At 30.8% G+C, this 14281-nt stretch overlaps 1 protein-coding gene across 1 annotated transcript in view; it reads left to right on the top strand.

Annotated features, from left to right (window-relative positions):
* The first annotated feature begins 2398 nt into the window (after positions 1-2398).
* LOC106458939 (E3 ubiquitin-protein ligase SHPRH-like) overlaps positions 2399-14281 on the top strand; it is a 55660-nt gene continuing 43777 nt past the window's right edge. Inside the window, exons 1-5 of the mRNA XM_022385718.1 lie at positions 2399-2517; positions 5940-6244; positions 7932-8242; positions 10059-10293; positions 12103-12385. Of these exons, the coding sequence (XP_022241426.1) occupies positions 5959-6244; positions 7932-8242; positions 10059-10293; positions 12103-12385 (1115 nt within the window). The 5' untranslated portion in view covers positions 2399-2517; positions 5940-5958. The remainder of the gene's footprint in view (positions 2518-5939; positions 6245-7931; positions 8243-10058; positions 10294-12102; positions 12386-14281) is intronic.

Genomic DNA, 14281 nt, shown 5'->3' with positions numbered 1-14281 from the left:
AAAATACTCGGAAGTTCAGTTATCTTTCAATAGATGGAGAAAAAACACTTGGAAGTTCAGTTATCTCTAAATAGATGGAGAAAAAATACTTTGAAGTTAAGTTATCAGAGGCGACTGCAGGAATGAACTCTCATTGCAGGTACTTACACAAAGAGCGCTCTGATATCCAAAGTCGCAAAAAGTTGCCGAATTTTTTATTTCACTGATTTTCCTAAAACTTATATTACTGTCAAATGCAAAAATCAGATTGGACAAATTTGGACATTTTTACTTACACTTATTTTAATTTTTTTACATAGTAAGTTTATCTACAATCAATTATATTTCCATATAACTAATTATATTTTAGCTCCTTTGTGGCACAGTGCAGCGGCGGGCTGGAGGAACTGACCTCGCGGGCCATAGTTTGGTGACCCCTGGTCTAGATTAACAATTCAACATCGCACCCTTTTACTTTAGTAGCTGATATGCCGCAAGGATCGGTACTAAGCCCCACGCTATACAACATCTTTGTTAATGACATACCTTCCCCCCGTTAACGCACATGTTTACATCGCGATTTGGAGTTTTTCGAGTAATCCACACACAGCCATTGCGAAGGTCCAAAATCTCGCTTAATACTGTACTTCAATGGTGCAGTAAATGGCGCGTAGCCTTTAACTCCACTAAGACACAAGTCATAGCTTTCCACAAGAACAGGAAAAATTTAGTAATCTGAGCTTACCTCTAGATAACACAATAATCCCATTCTCTAAATCTGTTAAATTCCTATCTTGAAGTAAGCGTTTTAATTTGATCATTAGGAAACCAAGTAACAGAATAAACTATTTAAGGTGCATCGGGAATATTAATTTGGGGTTATGTGCTAAAACTATCATCACCAAACATCGTGCTTATATTATACCTTTATTTGAATACGGTAACGTGCAATATGTCAGACTATCAATATAAGAGGTTTCAAAATCTTCAGAACAGAGATATTAAAATTTTAAAATAGCCCATAGGCTTTCTAATTATACCCCACCCAAATACCTGAACTCACTCTTAGTCATACCTCCCTTAAAAGAACGTTTTCTAAGGTAGTCATCTCGCTATTACAAACGTGTGCACAAACACAATAATTCTCCAAAATTATGCCCCTCTCAACCTCTTGGATCAGATACCTATCACCTTTTAACCTGATTACTGATTTTCGAGCCACTTAAGTTGTAAATCATTTTTACTGTTGTTTCACGTGAAAGTGGGCTTTTCTCGTGGCACTCCCGTCATCCCTCCCCGCCACAGTTAAATTTTACCTTGATTTTTGTTTGGATGCGATGATCCCAGCCAAGAAAAGGTTTCCGTTACGCGTTAACGCTATCCCTGTAAATAGTAACTTTACTATAATCGTTAAATTCCTTTAATATTAAATTTCAAGTTTCTGTTTTATAATATGACTTATATTTATATTAGTCTTAGCCAGGAACTTGCTGCTTTCGTCACAGCCTTGGTCCATCGGGCTACGCAGAAGTTATAGCAGTAACAACATAGTTCGTTAGATCTTCACACCTCGGCTTTTTGTTTCCAGTTCCCGACTTCCTTGCTTTCGGCTCATACTCTCACAGCTTTTGCTGAATATCTTATATCTTGAGGCTCTTTATTAGTCACGCTTAGTACATATTGAATGTCTAGTTAAATAAAAACAACATTTTGGTGTTATAAGGTCGTTTATTTCTAGTATTAATAATGATAATTTTTTATCTTAGCATTTTGTTATTTCAATCAGTACTTTGACAGAAATTTTGTTTACTAAAGGTAGCGAGCTATATTTTCAGCAATATAATTATTTCAACAATAAGCTTTACCACTTATAATGTCAATTGCACGCTGTAGAAACGTGCGCTATAAATTCAATTAAACGTTATTATTTAAACCAGTTGAAGGCTTGCACTGTCAGTTAACGCTTGTTTTAAGTGGAACACTCTTGAAAAAGCTGTAAAGCAAAACACTGAGTGCCCAATTAAATAAAAATTTTGTTGTTATAATAATTTGTTATTACAATAATTAAAATTATTCTACCACGTGCTAACCGAGCCCTTTAAATAATATAACGTCACATTGCTTGCAAATATCTTCGTAAAGTCTGCAGGTCCTATGAGGATGAATTTAAGATGTGAAAGCATGGAAAAAGATGAATTAATGGCCAAATAATAATAAAAGTACTGGTGTATCGTAGAATGTTCTTTTTTAATTTAGTGTAATATGTGTTTTTATTTTGTACTCAAATTATGTGACAAGTGTCAATTATTTTAATTATATTTCGATACATACTTATTAACATTAATACTATAATAACAATAATACTTTATACTCATAGTTGATGATTTAATTTTTAAAACTGATTTTTTAAGATAATGTATTAAAGCCATGGTTATTTCTACTTTTCATTAAGTTTATGGCTAAGACTAAGAGAAATACGAGAATAAAGTTTACTTGTGACAGGTTGTGTTTATAATTTTTATGATTACACATGAAAATGTAAGTTGTTATTTTAATTCCAGCTAACCCTTCTAAATTAAAATTTACAACACATATTCTTTTAATTACAGCTTGAACTATTGAAGTCGAATATCGATTCCTTATATTTTAGACTAGTTTACCGACTTTGGTTCAGCCTGAAATTGGAATGCTAATGTGCATTGTATTCTAAAGGCTGCGTAAGAATGGCAGGAGTAAAATTAATAATAAAAATTAATAAATAATATAACTTGTCGGCAACATATCTAACGCCGCATCTGTGTTGTGTACTATTCGTGCTACTTTTAGTTTTACTTAGTTTGTACTACTACTATATCAACTTTAGGCTGAGTTTATCCTAACGTTAGATCAACTACTACTATTAGTACTACTCAGTACAATATACTACTGACGAATGCTATACATATTCTGTCTTTTGGTTGGATAAGAACATTTGTCACTAGATATTTTGTGTACTTGTCAATGCAATGAAAATAAGTCAAAACACAAAATTTAATTGTAAGTTTATTAAAATTTTTATTTGAAGATCAAAACTTTTAGGTTTAATTTTCGAGATTTATTATGAAAATATAATTTAAAGCACTAATATTTGCTTTATTCAGCAAACAAGTCTGATATGTTTCATGTTTGAGCTTGGACCATAAAATTAACATATAACAATAACGGATTATTTGTTCTTCAAGGTTGTCCTTGTACATCCACCTTCGAGAAAAAAAGTGAAGGTTAAACACCTTTAATTTTTCAGGAAATCATCACTTATGATTCTAAACTCTTGTAAATTGCTGGTCTTCACTACACTGACAGGAACTCATTTCGTAACCTAATCACATTGTCAGATAACTGTCTTAAGAGCCTTTCCTGTCTTTTCCAAAACTTCAAGTTATGTCCTCTTCTCCTATTGTTTTTAGTATTTCAATAAATTATATGTATTTGGTTTTAGAAAGTCATTAAAGTCATGATAAAACATTATTTAGTAGTACACATACATATGCAGTGAATATTTCATCATTAGGAGTAGTAACATAACATTGCAGTACAAGGGACATGCTGGTCCATTTTTGCTGTACCATCTACTAACCTGAACTATATAAAAAACAACTCAAAACCAGCTCTTTTAAATCAAACATTTATCAAGCCTTTCCTTTAACTCATTTAAATTTACTGCCACCACCACCTCTGAAAAAATACTATTCGAAAGGCCAACCACCCTGTTAGAAAATTAAAACTGTCTTAGCTGAAGATGACTCTTACCCTGCCAGAATTTGTGTCCTTTAGTTCTACAACTCTCACCAATAAAAAAAAAAGGTTATGCATCAATACTAAATAATCCCTTTAACAGTCTTAAACACCTCAGTCAGACCCCCTTAACAGAAAACAATTTCAGAGATATTAAACATGGATAAATATAACTAAAATCTTGGCCATTTCAATTTTTGCAAAAAGATATTTTGTGGGAAAGAAATGTTTTCATATGTACTTTTGACCAAGGCCTGTCAGAGAAATTTCAGGCCACAGAACTTCCCCTATATGTGTTTCTTATTATCACTATTTTAGATATTCATACTATCCAGTAATTAAAATACTGCCATTATGATTTTTAATTATTTTGAACTAATTCAAATTTGTTCACATTAATTTATTAGCATCATACCTCACAAAAATAACCAAAATTAAGGTTTTTGGTTATTCCAGCTATCCAAGTAATTGAAATATTGTCAATATATTTATTTCTAAGCACAAAACTATACAATGAGTAATCTGTGGTTTGCCCATTGTGATTGAAACCTGCCTTTTCGCATAATAACTTTGTTTTTAACCAGCTTGTGAGAATAATTGATTAGTTGAATGTAATCCATTAATAATCCCATTGATTAATCAAGTAGCAGATTCTACTAATTGCCCAGTTCTATTATAGAACATGACAAAAATAATTTATTTTTTTCAAAGTGAAGCTAACAATTTTTACCCTAAGGATGTTAAAAATGGCTAAATCTAGCTTTGTAGAAGGTATATAATGGGGTGAACAGGTTGGGCATTATATTTAATGAGGGCGAAAGGAAAGTGGCATTTTCTGACAAAGAGCACATTTTTCAATGAACCAGACTACATCAAGGCATTCCTGTTTTAGAACTGTATACTTTCATTGTGAAGAATATTTTAACAAGACCAAATAAAGATACAATTACATACATTTAGTCTTTTCTTTAACTAATAGTAATACACAGTAGAGCTCCCACATTAACTCATTCACTGCGACTGCGACAAATGTTTCCCATTGTTGACACTGCTTATACTTTCTTCTGCTGGGTCCATGTTTATCATCTTGACTATCATCACTCGATGGGTTGCTAGCATCCTCTTGTTTCACTGCTTCTTCATCATCACACATTTGAACACCACTTGACTCACTTTCACCATCTTCTAAACTGTCTGAATCAAGCATATTTATATAGTAATTAGGGTTACTTTTTGCCACTCTAGTGATGCGGATACTGTTGGCATGCAGTTGTTGTTCATTCCGCTTAGGAATCTTGTTGGTTACTAAGGGGCTGAGTGGGAAACATTGAGGAAAACCATATATCAACATCAGGTGGGATGCCAGTAAATACTTTCCAACTCATTTTACTCCCATATTTCACATGTGACAATTTTGAGAATGGGATATACACCTCTACACATAGAAAGCATCTGTGTTAGAGATTTGCAAGGCACTAACCTTTAGGAAACTTCCATTTAAACTCACAAGATTTCTCTTGATTTGTGCTACTGCGTAATGACATTATTATGCAGCAAAAGAAGGGCAACAAAACCTCCATACTCATTGCATTGAAAGGTTTGACTAAGGAAAAAATAGGTTTGGTAATTCTGAATTCGAAAGACAATATACAGTCTGGACTTCTTGGATATGAGATGTGTAGTGTAGATTGAGAAATTTCAGAGAAAAATTCTGGACAGACAAACGCAAGCATATCATTGATATAGATGTTTGTTTAAAGACCTTTATATGTAAACAGTTTATATGTAGTCTCAGAAAAAATTGCTAGTCAACTGATTAAAGGTCTTCTCCAAGAATATTATAAATGAAAACAATTAAGAAATTCTAATTGAATATGTGTGTGTGTTCTTTATTATCTTAAGACAAAATATATGAAAAAAAAGAAAAGTATACAAGTTACGAAAGAGTACATGTATACATCATAAGGTTAACCTGACAGTGCAAAATATCTGATCTTTGTATCATTGTTGAATTACAATAAATTATTTTTAACTTGTTTAAATCTCCTAGGAATGTCCTTATTAAATGTTTCATATGTAAAATTGAGCAGTATTTAGATTGAATGATTAAGATAAATTGTATGACAAGTCTGTATTTTGAGTATTTTTTGTTTTTTATTTTTACTTGTGTCTTTGTGTTTCACTAGATCATAAGTATTTTCAACAATGGGTAAACGAAAGACTTCAGCACCACAGAAGTCAAGTGAAAGTAAGAGACAAGCATTGACATGGATAATGGGACAACACAATCTAAAAAATGATGCATCTTTACCAAGTAGCTCCGGGAATCAGTCTTTTTGTTCAAGTCAGCAATTGAGTGAAAATGTGGATTTGATAATCTTGGATGAAACTGAAGAAGACCTTGAGGAAGGTCATTCTTCACCTGATGTCATTATATTAGATGATTGTGAAAAAAAGTCTGGAAATAGTGTATTACCGAAATACTGCAATGGTAAGTTTCCTTTCAAAGTATTACCAGTAAATAAACCATTGAATCCAGTTTATTCATTGGAAAGTAGGAAGGATGAGCAATGAGCCTTATGCTGCTGGAACAATGTAAAAATACATTGACCTGCCGACTAAACACACTACAATGACCTTTGTTAATTAAAAATTTCATGGTATCCATGAGTGCTAAGACATGCAAACACTTTGCAGATATAGCTGTCTTTGCACTGTCACTCTTTTGAGATAATCTCTGGTCTGCACATGTTTGGTGTGGCTGTAATGCTGCACATTGTGCAAAGATGTTGACAGCAGTGTCCTTCGATAGTAAGACAGGCTATATCTCTAGATTTCAACCTCCTTTAAGTTTCATTGAGAATCACCAGTCACTTGGGCAGTGCTCGTTACTCTGGATAAGTTGGGATGTCCTTACCTTTAAAGTAACATTTGGTTTCAACAATTTGGTAGATGACCTCAGGCAAAGACAGACTGTTAGAACTTTTCTCTGATCCATTAAAAATGACTATCCATTATCAAACAAGCAAGTACATGCACACACACTGTGTTTGTGTTAGTTTAAATAATAAAAAAATTTTTAATCAATATTTTATATTATGTCCAGTCTTTTTATTTTTTTCTTATGAACTTAGTTATTCAAGGAACTCAAAATTAGTTTGTGATAAATGTCTTCTTACTCAGTGGACCTTTTCCATTGCTCTAAGAAAAGTCAGTTTCATCAGAAAATACCACAGCACTTTACATGCTTTTCAAAGTCTATCAGTCATGCAGAAATTACTTTTAAGGGCTTTTTTTTTAGTAATCCAAAGATAAAGAAGTGCATGGGAAGTATCTGCAATTAGGATAGTGTGATTTCATATTTGTATATGCCTCTTGTGGAGGAACTGGCAGGTTTACTTGAATGTTTGTCTAGATGTTTTGTTTTGATGGAGCCTGATCTTAATGATATTTTGTCCATTTGCAATATTCTTGTACCATTAAAAAAAAATTATCACTGAGAAAATAATAATAAATTATGAAAACGTACCTCCATTTGTTAAATGCCAGATACTGCTTTTAAAACTCTGGACAATTGGTTTTTCATTTGGCTATGCTAGAAATTTGGAAACAGGGCTCTTTTGTCACTTTTGTAGACCTAAACCCATGTGATTGTTTACAGTTTTGAGGGAGGTTTCTACTTTAGCTGCAGTGGACTACTTTGGTGACAGGCAGTTTAACTTTCTTCAGTATTCATGATAAACAACTGGTATTTGGTCACGGAGTATTCTGCTTTCTTTTCCTGATAGAATTGTGCCTTGCTTAATGCTAAAATTCTGTGCATTGTGTGATTTTATAATTGTGGAATAGAAGAATTTATAATCAGAAAGTTCTTTAATGTAACTGCCAGAAGAGGTCAATTGTAGGCACCATCTGCACTTGCAAGTCACTATACTTAAACTAAATTGCAGTAAAAGAATCATGGCTTTTAATCTATGTAGTCACAGGCCTAGAGGATAGCTAGGGCTAAGGTGATTGTTTACGCAAATTGTTACCATAGCTCATGAACAGTTTTCATTATATTGTTCCTAAATTATTTTATATATGTATGTGTTTTAGAATCTAGTTGTAATTGGTTTGGACAATTTATTATAGTTTCTTTTTTGTATATTTATATATTTTAATTTCTACTTTTTTAGATGCTTCTAGACAAAAGACAGTTATTCTACCTCTTGTTAAAAAGAAAGAATCAAGACAGCAGCCTAATGATGAAATTTTGAATAATTACCTTTCCTTAAATAATTCATTCATTCCTATTTATAAAAAAAGAACTGAAAATGAGAAGTGGAAGAGATCAACTTATCTTCTTGGACACCTGATCTTGGAAGTGTCCAGTGAAAATACTGATATTTTGCAGAATATGTTGACTTCAGTAATATATCTATATTTTGGATCCAGTATGAAGAGCTGTCTTCTTTATTGGGAAGAAGAGGAGGATGGAAAGAAAACAGTGAGTTTTTTAGATGTTTTAAAATGTGAATTTAGAACCTCAGTTAAATCAAAGCTTCACATGTATTAATATGTAGCTGCAAAAAAACAACAGAAAATTTTGTATAAAACTTTCTATTAACACTTATTTTATTTATGTATTTAAGCAAGATCATGAAAGTAATCCAAAAATTGCATTGAACACAGTAATTATAAATAATTTATATAATTTTTGAACAATCAGATATTACTTGTGTATTTTAAGGTTGTATCAAGACAGTTTATTTTAGATATATCAAGCAGATGTATAGTTTTCAAGGTTTTTACTTCTTAGGTTTCTTTAGATATGTAGTTAGGAAAAAACATTCAAAATTAATTACAGAATACTGTAACTTAATCTATCGAGCTGTGACAATCAAACACTTGAAAACTTTTTTTTTAAATGTGGTATTTTCATATATAACTAACAATCTCTAAGTTTACTAGGAAGTGTGAAATAATTAGTAAATAATCTTGAAGTTAGAAACAATAAGAAACAAATGCAAATTTGTGTTACAGTGTTATCTGTCCTTTCTTTTGCTGTAATGATTTTCATGAAATCCTGTGTGCATAAAACAGATTAAGTTTTATTGTCATGATGAAGAGTTTGACAACATTAGTTTATTCTTAATTTATAGTTTGACTAGATCTGAAACCCAGTGGTGAATATCTATGTTTAAAACTGTTGTATGTTTCTGAAAACTTCAGTACCTTTAATGAGGTAAAAATATCAAATTTAAGTAGATGTGAATAATCATGTAAAGCATTTTTATTTTAAAGTTTAAAAAAATGATGTTTAGATCTATATTTCTAAAGTAATTGAAAAACAAACAAAAAAATTAGTAAAATAATAATTTTTCTATATTGTATAAGCATAATTGTAAGAATCTCAGCATCAAAACTGCTAAAATATTTCACTAAAGAAACCGTAACTTTTTCTGTCCATGATGTTTTTTGAAAAATTATTTTATTGATAAACATTCCATGATACTCTGTGGTGTATAGATTAGTTATGGGATATAGCTTGCTAGTTTTACTTGCGAGTCATTAACAAAATAGGCTTATAGTTATCACAGTATTGTAATTATGATGTCAGTGCAAGTTTTATTAAAAATAAATTGTTAATTGTAGCAAGGTGAGACACTGAGTTTGAAAACATCAAGTTTTAGTGATAACTTCTGATCATCTAAAAAAGTTTTTACATTGTACTGAAATACCAAGTACTTTCTAAGTTTACATGAATTTTTTTCTTTTCTTTGTAATTATCTCTAACATTTTGTTATTTAAGCACAACAGGACATTGCACTTAAGTTATCATCTTTATTTCATTTCACCACGATGTTTCATAAACTCAAACTTGCAAAACGTTTGGATTTTAAAATTAAAGAAATTAAGTACTTTTGCAGTATAGTAATTTCCATATAAGGTTATGGATACATATTTCTCTAATGCACAGTTGTTTGAATGATGGAATCATATATTTAGCTATGAATTTGTGGCTTTGGCAGAAGTCTTAAACTTTTGTTTGTTGTTACTTGGTTTTTGTCATTTTACCCAAAAAAAGAACTTCACCTCGATAAGGTAAACAGTAAAAAAGTGATTTTCAAATTGTGAATATCGTACGAAAAGTAATGTGATAATCAGTGTAGTTTTCTATATTGTAATAATCTTTTGTGGTTAAGATACTTATCTGTCTTCTGTAATACATTTTGATGCAAATTACCTGACCCATTCTTATTATTGACTTACTATTTTTTTCACTTACTTATTAACAAGAGTCATGTATTATGATATTCTAGGCTGGTTACTGTCCTGTCACCTGTCAGGCAGATTACTATAGTCTTCGAGCTTTGTCAAAAAAGAAAACTTTGATGTTAATGCTAGCAGAAAACAGCCTGAAACAAGGTCTACTCTATATAGAAATCTATCTGAAGGAAATCTTTTCTCTTCAGTACCCAAGTCAACCTGTACATTCATCAGTTAACACAGATTTTCAGAGTCTTATGAAAGTCTTGTTTGGTATTGATATGCCTGGTAAATATTTTATCTATCTAAAATTAACATTATTAAAAATTGTTAATTTAAAAAGGGTAAATAGTGATCTTCAAAAAATTACAGAAACAAGCTAGGTAGCTTAAAGTGAAAATGCAATAGCAAAAAAGGTAAACAAACAAGCTTAAAGTTTTGAAGCATAGGGTTGACATTATTTCCCCAAGCTACAAATCCCTGTTTTGACTCTACGAAATATTACAGCTTTTAGACACAGAGTCAAAATAAAGATTTGTAGCTTGAGGAAATAATGTCAACATTAAATCTGAAGCCATAAGCTTTTTTATTTTATTATAAGTTATATCTTTTACAGTAAGTGTGTTTACTTTTTTTTTTCAGTTGCATTTTCACTTTAAGCTATCTTGTTTCTGTAATTTTTGAAGATTCCTATTCTCCCTTTTTAAATTAACAATTTTCAGTAATCTTGTTTCTTTTAGTGTTTTTTTTTTATATTTTAATTTCTTAACAAATAAATATATTTCACCAAAAATATATCCTTGAATGAGTATTGAGAAAAGAATTCTTAAAACCATCAAAATGCAAAGCAAAGATAAACTAGCTAGAATAACAAACACCTCGGAACATTTTGTCTTTCATGAGACATGTATCAGAATATTTAAAGCTGTACAGTACGTGGAAGTGGAATATTGGGAATGAATAATTGAATCCTATTAACTGTTGAGGATTATTAATTTTACCCAAAATCACACAATGTTATGAACAATGTAAATTGGAAAGCAATTTTTGTTTAAAAACATTTTAATGTTTTCAAATTCCTTAATAGTTATTCATAAGTAATAGTGACTTATAAACACATTTGGTTGTTATTTTAATAATATTTGTTCTCAATAAATAAGGGCCCTGCATGTTTTTATGCTTTGTTAATGACTCGTATATTTTTTATATCTATGTAATGCATTGCTTTATGGTGTTTATACAGTGTATTATTTTGAACTACTAAAAATCTTAATTGAAGTCATCTTACAGAGAAGTCTCCTCAGGAAACCACTCTTTATTGATTCACATTCTCCTCATGAAGTCACACACTCCAATGACCCATACTTCCTTTAATAGTCACTTCTAATAAATAATATACCACTCAGGAAGTCACACTGCTGTTTATCAACCCCTTCAGAAAGCTGCACACACAAACACAGATATACCCACCACCAACACAGGAAACTGCACAGTCTACTATTAACAGCTAAAGAACCAAGTTAAGAACATTTTTAGTTTGTGAACATCCTTGTCATGCATGATTAGAAATATGTCTTTCACAACTACTAGAATGAGAAAGCACAAGTAATAGATAATTTTTAGAGTATTCATAATGAGATAATTTCACATAAAGAGCTTTACATAAAAATAAAATAATTTTTGTTGATTGTTAAACACAAACACAGCACAGTGCTCGTACTGTTTATGGATTAAGTATTCACAGACTTTTACAGTGTTCAGTGAGCTACACTTTAATGTAAAATACAGTATGCAACATTGAAATAATACTTGCAGACATACGTAAAGTAGCATTGTTTAATTTTTTCTTGGCCACTCATCAAGAAAGAAGAAATACTATGATACATTTTGTTATCAGACTTTAACAAGAAAACTGTACATAAAACTGTCATTTTGTTAAATAATGTTTATACCAAAACTACTGTACTTTAGTGACAACTTGGTAATGAGGGTAAGATAAGATATTGTATTCTGATTAGACTGTCTATTTTTTAAATTTCATTGTTGTCATTAAATATGAAATAATTGTGATCCCCAAATTGTTTTTATATTTTGAAGTGTGTAAGGACCATCTTTTAAAAGAAAGACATGATGTGGAAGCTTTGTACTCAACTGTTCGGAGTCTACAAATTTCTGATGAGAAGAATACAGAAAATACTAGTAAAATGGTCCAGCATCCTCTTTTGGTTCCAACTTTGCGACCATATCAGAGAAGTGCTGTCAACTGGATGCTTGAGAAAGAACAGCGTATTTCTGACATGTCTTCTAAGTTGCATCCTTTGTTTATTGAGATTCAGACTCCTTCACAAAATACCTTGTACTACAACAAGTATGGAGGATTGTGAGTATTACTGCATACTGACAATTGTCTTTTTGTATTTTATTATATAAACATTTGTAGTACAAGTTAGTATAGGAAGAATAAAGAAAATAAGAAGATATTAGCTTTGATTCTTTCTACTGATTTAGCCTTATTATTTAATTGGACGGATTCTGAAGGATCATTTATTGGGGATTGTATAAAATAAGTTGCTCAGTATTTCATGAACCAAATTGTACTACTGTTAACCCCTTACTATGCAACATACACTCTTCATACTGTTACATCTACTCTGCCATTAACCCAGCATATATACATCATACATAAGTGTTTCTTAATAAATTAATTTAAAATGTTAAATAAGCTTTATACAGCATTGCATATCATAGCTGACAAAAATACATTGTAAACTAACACGAAGTGAAAAATGCATTGTTGGATTAAAAAAATGATAGGGAATAACCTTTTAGTAATTCTTCCACATTGTAAAAAACAACTTCAGAGTATAAATTTATTCAATAAAAAGTTTTATTTAATTCTATATATAAAATTTTTTTCAGATTACAAATTTTAGTTTTGACTTGGTTTCAGCAAACTCTGAAAGAAAACATTACTGTTTATGAATTTCCTGAATTTTTTTCTTATTATAACACAGCAGTCATGCCCAGTAGAAATAAAGTTAACATAGTTTTGAAAAAAAACGGAGCCAATTTGGACCTAGTAACTTCGTTTTTAGCTAATTTCTGTTTCTAAATTTTGGTTGTCATGATTTGATATAATTGCCTACATAGGCAAAGTCAAAGTCAGTTAGGTCTTTGAAAAGTCTAGTGATTTAAACACATAATAAAAGTATCTTTTATGGGTTTTTTCAACTGTATAAGCCAATGTGCCTTAAAGTTCGGTGAAGATTCTTTTAGAAGTTGGAACAAAGTGATAAAAGTTTAGCTTGGTGATATATTACTAGTAAAGCCCTTGATACTGTTAACTTCCTCCACAATTACAGTCCTAATTTTTTTTTAAATTGCACGAAGCATTCTTTATCATTTTATACTTCACTTAAATTATGATATTTCATTATGATAGTAAAATAAATATTTTTTGTGGAAAAAGGAAGGTTGAGAATTGCTAGACATAGATAATTTCGCTGTTAACTGTATCAGCCGCATTCTAATCTGTAGAAAGTTCACCTCGAGGTTTAAATTTTTTCCATTACTTTGTTTTTGAAATTACAATAAAAAAAATATGATGGGTACAGGAAATTGATACACCCAGATGTTTAAGGGTTAATATGAATTCAAACATTTTTTTTCTGCAATGTTTTTTTGTTGCTGAATATTTAAAGTTTTATATTGAAGGAAAGTGTTGGTAATTGGTAAAAATCTAAACGTTCACATTTTAACAAAACATTATGAATTAAACACTGTTTTGCCTTAATACAATACCAGTGTTTTTTTTTACTTCTAGTGTGATAGTAAACTACACATTTTTAGCTACAATATAGCAGCTCATAGAATGGCTCTGAGTTTTTCAAGTAAAACCTTTTAGCTCATAGTTCCATCATCTCTTGACCGATTTGAGATCTAATTAGTTTTCAACTAAGAGATAAAACTCTTTTGATTGATGTATGTAACCAAGCCCAAGGTCTCGTAGATTAATTGACTCTAATCTTGCCAAAAATAATTTCAATTTGAGGGTAGGCTGATGGAGATCCTGATGAGTATATGTGCCCCTCATGTTTTGTATTGCTGGTGCACAAAATATAGCTAATAAAATGGAAAAAAAAAAGGTTTCATGGTTTAATTGACTCTAATTCTGCCTAAAATAATTTCAAGTGCCACCACTATCTTGGATTCCCTTCTGTTATATTTGTTTGCTTGACATATTATTTTTTCTGCTTTTTTAAGTTTTTATTAATAA

This window comes from Limulus polyphemus, unplaced genomic scaffold (assembly GCF_000517525.1).
Source record: "Limulus polyphemus unplaced genomic scaffold, Limulus_polyphemus-2.1.2 Scaffold25, whole genome shotgun sequence".
NCBI lineage: Eukaryota > Metazoa > Arthropoda > Merostomata > Xiphosura > Limulidae > Limulus > Limulus polyphemus.
This window is presented reverse-complemented; position numbering and strand designations above follow the sequence as displayed.